This window comes from Suillus paluster (assembly GCF_016628075.1).
Source record: "Suillus paluster strain FC165 chromosome Unknown EDB91scaffold_296, whole genome shotgun sequence".
Lineage (NCBI taxonomy): Eukaryota > Fungi > Basidiomycota > Agaricomycetes > Boletales > Suillaceae > Suillus > Suillus paluster.
In genome coordinates this window covers 7703-15814 of record NW_024537856.1, presented here as the reverse complement: position 1 = coordinate 15814, position 8112 = coordinate 7703, and the positions used below count along the sequence as shown (strand labels likewise).

At 47.0% G+C, this 8112-nt stretch overlaps 2 protein-coding genes across 2 annotated transcripts; both read left to right on the top strand.

Annotated features, from left to right (window-relative positions):
• Positions 1-6120: 6120 nt before the first annotated feature.
• On the top strand, positions 6121-6636 carry EDB91DRAFT_1065411 (uncharacterized protein; the record flags this gene model as incomplete). The annotated part of the gene is made up of 3 exons (XM_041314777.1): positions 6121-6280; positions 6331-6489; positions 6539-6636. Coding segments are annotated over 3 exons (417 nt in total), but the record flags the coding sequence as incomplete, so codon positions are not given.
• Positions 6637-7046: 410 nt separating this feature from the next.
• On the top strand, positions 7047-7238 carry EDB91DRAFT_1017155 (uncharacterized protein; the record flags this gene model as incomplete). Its single annotated transcript, XM_041312502.1, has 1 exon — positions 7047-7238. A coding segment is annotated over one exon (192 nt), but the record flags the coding sequence as incomplete, so codon positions are not given.
• Positions 7239-8112: the final 874 nt, after the last annotated feature.

The following is an 8112-nucleotide window of genomic DNA, read 5'->3' as shown; positions in this document are numbered from 1 at the left end:
CAAGTTCTCCAGGTTTTTCTCCTCCCGCGTGCCCCGTGGGGAACCACGACGAACGAACGACGATTGCAACGTGTCAGATCATTTTTACTAGGATCTTACCTATCTCGATTTACACCGCTGCCACGGTGCCGTGGCGGCGGAGCGCCAAAGTGAGCGACTGAGCGTCAAGTTCAGAGCCTTATATATTTTCCGAGCTTCCTCTGGGTCTGGAATTTGTATAGGGACTCGGTCCAGACTCCCGGAGGACTGTGTTTGCGTTCGAAAGCTCTGGGTCTTTTCAGAACTCAAAATTTTAGGTTCGTCTTGGATTTTGGTCATGGAGATTTTTCGTTGATCCTTGCTATGATTATGACCTAACGTACATTGTCTGCCTCTAATGGCATGGTCAATGATTACAAGACAGGCAGGCATTTCTGTTACAGATGAATTTACACCCGGTTTTTCAGCCTTTGCACGATCCAGTTCTGTGTATGAAGTCAGAAGGGGTAGGTTGGGAGTCGGATAACATGACTCCCGCGCGTAGGCTTGGAAGTTCAAATTTTCCATCGTCTTAAGTCGTTTTATCGTATCGCCTGCGTATGTTTCGACTCTCATGGTTGTTGCAGTCCCGTTGATTTGTGTTCCTTCAGCAAGACCTTGATTCTGGGTCAACGTTGTCGAGAATCTGATGTTCTCGTACTCTCTGGTTGAGGGGGACGTATTCATGAATAGGCCAAGTTTATTCACTCCGAGGAGGCGAAAACGTCCGTCGGTAAGCTCCGCCCGTACTTTGTGTACTACGTATAATTCCGATACTCAGATTCTCCGCTACTCACTGCACGGGCCATGTCCACTGATTGGATATTTGCCTTAGATCTCAACAAACGTCGATTATGTTTTGAGCTGAGGTGTCTCGGTGGCGAATGCAGGTTTATTGACTCGTGGTAAGTCTGCGGAGGTGGTTTCGGGATGTAGAGCTGTATCAAATGGCTATATGATCAATAGCCTTCGACCTCGATGGACGTGGTGGATGCAGGTCACGTTGTCTCTGGGCTTTGTATTTGTGTGCTGTAATATTCACATGAGCAAACAAGCAGCGCCAGGACGCGCTTTATGGACAACCTAAAGTCTCTCCCTTACATTCATTCCGATGCTGGCCTCGGGGCCATAACTGGCAGGCTTCTAGCCACCAAATTCCAATCAATTAAGCACTCAGGGCTTTCTTTTATCACAGGATGGCGGAAAAGAGCACGGTTCGAAATATTGCCCAGAGAATTGGAGCTCTTGGATGCGCAGGCGTCAACTTATCATCCGCATCGCCAACGATCGTCTAGGGACATGATATCACCGCCATGTGGATATACGAGGCCTTCCCGAATTCAACGCTCCTGCCTAGTGACATGTCTGAGACCCATGCGACCTACTCAGGCGGGAATACGAAGGAACGACTATCTTCCTTCGATTGGTCTGTCCAGGGGAGACTATCAGGCAGGTCAATTTGGCCGAGAATGTTGATCTAGATATGATTTCAGGCGGATATGTTCTTCCTACATCATCATGGAGGACAATATTCAGTACATAAAAGCAAGGCGTCTTCCTACTGTCCCCTTCAGATTCATTTGACCCCATATCACATCGTCACAAACAATGCGTCTCTACTTTGTCTTCGCCATTGTCGCTGCTTTGACAGCATCGATATCTGCCAGTGACGCTGCCGGTAAGAACTGCCCCAGCTCTTGCAAGAAACAGAGCGACTGCGCAGGCTGCCCGCGCGTTTTACAAAATTGCGTAAGTATGAGTAGTTTGTGTCCTGGATTTTACATGACTCACCGGCGTGGTAGATCAAAAATCTTTGTCGCGACAAGTGAACTACAGTGAGTCGTGTGTTTGCTTTCACCTCGGTGCAGTATGGTTGATGGCATGACGTGTGAGTTAGTTGATTGCTGAGTTGATCAACGTGTCTGCTTCTGAACGAATTATACTGCCACTCGAGCAGTGGAGCATTGGCGATATTGGAATAGAGGAACTTGAATACAGAGATTACTGTAATGAGGCCATACTGATTTATTGATACAAAGCTAGGGATTGTAGAATACGAGTTATGCATGCTTGCCTGGGATCCCTGACCTCTACAGACATCAGGAAAACGCTCCTGTGTTAGCTAGAACAGATTAGAAACATTTTGCGCAACTAATGCTAATTAGACACATTAGAAGGGCTAACAAGGCTAGCGGAACTTTATTGCTGATTTTTATTTAACGATACCCTCTTGCCATTTAAAATAATTAGAAGAGTCCTAGATACAACTAGCAAAGCCTTGCGACGTCCTTAGATTGCACTAGGTGATACTGGATAGACTTTCACACTTGGGAGTACAAGAAACAATTAGTCATTATTAAAAGCGCGAGTGCAGTAACGTATGAGCGAATGTACGACAAAATGGCAGCGAGTGGTGGTTAGATGTATGCGAATAGCGTTACTGGAAGATAGTCCTGAAAATCCGATGTTTCCGTGTCATCGTCGGAACACATGCCGGTGATGTAATCTACTCGTCCTCCATGCCTTCCAGGTCCAAGAACGCAAGGTCAGCATCTTGGTCATAGGCTCCAGGGGCGTCATGACCGAAGCGCCTGTAAACAGCGCTAGATCAGCAACATGTACACCGCTCCGACACAGATTTACTGGACTTCCGCGTATATGTCCGCCATCATCTTGTGAAACTTGACGGGCGCCATCTTTCGAATTTTTTCCAACAATGACACGTGGTATGAATACATATCACAAAACTGATTACCAGTGAACTTGACGGGCGCCATCTTTCGAATTTTTTCCAACAATGACACGTGGTATGAATACATATCACAAAACTGATTACCAGTGAACTTGAAACCATCGCCCGACTTGTTTTTCTTCGCCAGGACACTGGCGTGAATCTAGCAACGAAGAACGTTAATGAGCAAATGAGCGTGAACACAGCAAAACCTACCGCAGTGCAGACAATAGCCAACATAGGGATGGGGATCTCTAGGCCACCAGCCTTATTCTTCGAGATATCGAGAAAGCGCTGAGAAAACTGCGAACCAACTGACTTCGCATTTTTGAAGAATATCTCATATTGAACGTGGAATACAGGCTGCCCTTGATATGGCTTCTGTCGGTTTGGTGAAGGAAGACCCTGCGCCTTGGTGAACCATGTGACGTGTCAGCACCATATCAACTTCATGCAAAAAAAAAATAACAAACATCAAACGATTGAGGAAAATGGTATGGATGATTAGCGAGAAGCCGGTCGAGGATTGTGTCACAGTCGTGGCCAAGCCGGAAGTAGTCTGGAGTATTCTTACAAGCCACATCCTTGATATCAGTGCGAAAGAGGCTAGCACGAGCATCAATCTATGACAGGTGTTGATATTAATTTGTAGTACGACATAACACTTACTAGATTTGCAAGCGCCAACAAGTAGTCGTCATCTGTCCGCATCTGCATCTCGATCGGTGCCATCTGGACAGTCTGGTGGTAAGTAGTTTACTGACCCCTCGCATATGAGTTCTCGGCCACAATTTCGGGATATCCATGCGTGAAGGGGACGTATACTTTAACCTCAAGAATACCACGTTGGATCACCTTACGAAATTCAGGGTTCTGGTCTGTGAGTCGCACTGACCCAGTTTTTGTGTAAACGAGATGAGCCACCTCGGGGAGACCCTTCCTTTGATTCAATACTGCGCGGCTTGGTTTCGTTACCAAGGGGGACTTGGAAACTGTGAGCGTCCTCAGCATCACCATTCTCGACTGCTACAGAACAGGATCTGTTGCTCTTGTTAGTGGGTGTGGCAGCCTGTGATCCGCCGAATGATGAGCTCGTCATTAGTGAGTCCCAGGGGACCTGTCGAGTCAGTTTCGAGTCAGTCAGAGTAGCAAAGACATTACCTCCGCAGCACGCTTTCTCTCTCTCGTATTAGAAGGCTTGAGTTTCCGAATTATTTTCATTATTGCTTAGATGTGAATTTCTGGTCCAGCTCTGACTCCGACGATGACGGTCTCGACACGCTACCAGCTAATTTGAAGGGGTTGTCCATCTCACCCCGGACTCAGAGGCGCGCTCCACGCCAGGGTTTCATGATGCCCTTGATCAAAGACGAAGAACAAGAAATCTTCGTAAACCTTCAGAATCCTTCGTCCGCGACGCACATACCTACTCGACCCCTCTTCCGGCCTCTTGTTTCAGTTGAACCTACGATGAACGATATGTTGCGGGGTCACCCGGATGTTAATGATCCATTATCGCGTCCATTCCACGACTTTTGGACGACTGGCTACTTCATTGGTTCTATTAAACTTTGGCTTTGATTTTGTCCCTTAGAATTCGAACATTTGGCTGACATAATCACATCGCAACTACGACGCTATGCCTTACTATGCCCTACGTTTCTTGGATACCTCTAGTTGAAGTTCATGATTTAATTCTCGAGGCATCCGTCGAATCCTCCTTCCTTAGCTCTAGCTTCTTGCTTTAATTCTCCTTATGTCGTTGAATCCTCCTTTGAAGCTTTTGTTCAATCGAAAATCAGCTTTGATATTGTCTTATTGAGTTTTTACCAAGAACCTAGTCAGTGGGTATACGAAGGGTGACTGTGTCGTCTCTCAGTGTGTGTGTATGTCGTCGGTATGTGTGCGTGCGTATTTTATGTGTGCGGGTGTGTTGAATAGTTTGACAGATCTAGCGCCATAATGGACAACCTAAAGTCTCTCCCCTACATTCATTCCGACGCTGGCCTCGGGGCCATAACTGGCATGCTTCTGGCCACCACATTCCATCCAAGTAAGCTCTCAGGGCTTTCTTTTATCACAGGATGGCGGAACAGAGCACGGTTCGGAATGTTGCCCAGAGAATTGGAGCTCTTGGAAGCGTAGGCGTCAACTTATCATCCGTATCGCCAACGATTGTCTAGGGACATGATATCACTGACATGTGAATATACGAGGCCCTTCTAAATTCAACTCGAGAACAATGCTCCTGCCTCGGGACATGCCTGAGACCCGTGCGACCTACTCAGGCGGGAATACGAAGGAGCGACTATCTTCCTTCGATTGGTCTGTTTAGGGGAGACTATCAGGCGGATATGTTCTTCCTACATCACTATGAAGGACAATATTTAGTACATAAAAGCAAGGTGTCTTCCTACTGTCCCCTTCAGATTCATTTGACCCCATATCACATCGTCACAAACAATGCGTCTCTACTTTGTCTTTGCCATTGTCACTGCTTTGACAGCATCGATATCTGCCAGTGACGCTGTCAGCGAGAACTGCCCGATCAATTGCAAGAAAAAGAGCGACTGCGCAGGCTGCCCGCGCGTTTTACAAAATTGCGTAAGTATGAGTAGTTTGTGTCCTGGATTTTACATGACTCACTGGCGTGGTAGGTCAAACATATCTGTTCTGGGTGAATGGCATGTCGCGACAGTGAACTACAGTGGGTCGTGTTTTTGCTTTCACCTCGGTGCAGTATGGTTAACGGCATGACGCGTAAGTTACTAGTAGTTTATTGCTGAGTTGATCAATGTGTCTGCTTCTGAACAAATCATACTGCTGCTTGAGCAGTGGAGCATCGGAGATATTGGAATAGAGGAAATTGAATACAGAGATTACTGTAATGAGGTCATACTGTCATATTTATTGATAAAAAGTCAGGGATTGTAGAATACGAGTTACTATCCCTTCCGGTGCGAGGACATGTAGGAAATGGCCGGTCTGTGTGAGGTCCGCACAGACTCCACGCCAAAGTCTGCCAAAGTGTTTGGGTGAAGTGTGGGGGACACGTCTGGGGGTATTTGGTTGGCAGGTTCCAGGCTGTATGTTGTTCTTACGCTGCCCTGCCTTCTACATCAGCCACTGTCACACATCCTGCCGTCACCCTGCTGTCATCATCAGTGTGCTAGCTGCCATTGGAGGACGAAAATGTCATCACCCTCCATCTCCAGCAGTCCCTGCACCACAGATACTAGCACCCTCTTTGCTGCAGTATGACACTACAACGAACTGGCAAATATGTTGCTTCTTGACCTCACATGTTTTATCCGACGTGCACACCTACTGAAGGATGACATTCTTCAGCCACAGCCTCACACTGAGCCTCAATCACCACATTTCTCTCTCAGTCATTTAACATATTGGTGGATGCGGTAGACTATCTCTGGGAGATTGTGAAGGATCTTGTGTGGACCCTGCCTAGTGCAGCTGAGGAACAAGCTGAGGAGGAGGCTTCTTTCATGATACATGGACATCCACTAGGTCTCAGTGAGTCTGAGTCTGTTATCCTTGGACTGAACTAATTTCTGGCATAACAGCGCGTGTCCTTTATCCTCTGGTCAAGACATGTATCAATCCCAAGTGCACTGCCTGGCAGCTTGGATCCCTCCTCAAAAAAGAAGAGCAACAATGTGTTGTTGTTTTCACACATGCAAGTGGCACCCACTCTGCATGGTCCATTCACCTGAAATGTCAAGGTATGACACTCCCATTCAAATCTGGAAATCTTCACTGACTCTCAATTAGCATGCAGCACCAACTATCATCATAATTACAGTGTCAGGGACAAGACTTGCACATACTATGGTGGAATACCATCACATATACAGGTTGCAGAGCATTAGTTTGTCGAGCTTGAGTTGGCAATGCAGTGGATTGATCTTATGCAAATTGTGTGAGTATTTTTTGACTACTTTGTGACCATGTTTAACATTATGCTTTGCAGTGTTTCAGTGACGAACTGCACACACATATACAAAATCGCTCAGGCCTGTAGCAGCACAGAGTGTGACAAATCATGGCAGTTCTTGACTTCACTGACGACATGAGAGGTCTGGGATGCATTTGTTATTGTCTCATTGCTTGATCACCAGCAGACACGAGGGGGACAGCTCCAAGTCTCCCATGATGGGGACCAAAAGGATTGCCATACAGCTGCTATGTGTGCACACACCGAATGGATCATGACCCATGGTCAAGAAGAGCTCCCACATGCATGCTATGGGTGTATGCAAGTTTTGCCTCACCTGACAGCACACTGCAGTCCACCAAAGTCATTGTGACTGATGGTGTCACTGTTGGACAGCCCTGTTGTGCCATACCATGGTGCAAAAACCCATTGATCACCAACCACTGCAGGTACTGCCTCAAGCACCAAAATCTCGAGAGTGTTTGCACTGTGGAGGGCTGCAATCAGGGAGTTACCAGTGATCCTAAGACCAGGAAGCTTCAGAAGGCCTTGGAATGGTTCAAGCCTGACCTCTTTCCCTCCAATTCTAGTAGTATCTGCCCCTACTGGATGGATGACTACACTGATTTCATCAGAACTCCAGCAGAACTTTGGACCTCATGATCCCTCCAGAGATGTGGAAATGCAACTTAAGCAACTCTCTATGCATGACTCTAACCACATCAACAAGTACATTGTTGAGTTCCAATGCCTGGCTGCCTGAGTCCGTGGTTGGGGTGGCAGTGCACTCTGCTGCCAGTTCTACAATGGTCTTCTGACACAGATCAAAGATGAGATCTGTCGTCAAGGCAAGCCAACAACTCTAGTTGAGTTCAAAAATCTTGCCCAGCTCATAGATGCCTGTTACTAGGAGTGCAAGGACAAAGTCTCCCGCAAGACAAAGTCTGCCCTGTTATATACCACCAAATCAACTCCGTCATCTTCCTCCGACAAATCATTGTCTGCTCTGAAAGCCTTCACAAAGCCTTCTGTCCCTTCCAGTGCTCCTGACCTAACTTCTAAATTAGGAAAAGACGGAAAGCTTATGAATGAGGAGTGGGCAAGGCACCTGGAAAGGAAATTGTGTCTTTTCTGCAGCACAGCTGGCCATGTTGCCAAGGATTGTCCTAAATCTACCTCCTGTGCCTCCAAAGGCCACACTACGACTCTTGATCCTGACTCCAATGAGTCGGATGAAGTCACCACCTCTCCTGGAACCAAACAGGAGGTCTCCAACGAGACAAAAAAATAGTCCATGGCCCTCCCAACTCCACACAGCACGAGGGCTGCATTGACCCTGCCTGTATTAAGGAGCTCCGACTCAATGCTTCCGCTCTCTCTGATCCATCATCTCTTACACCTCATATATCAT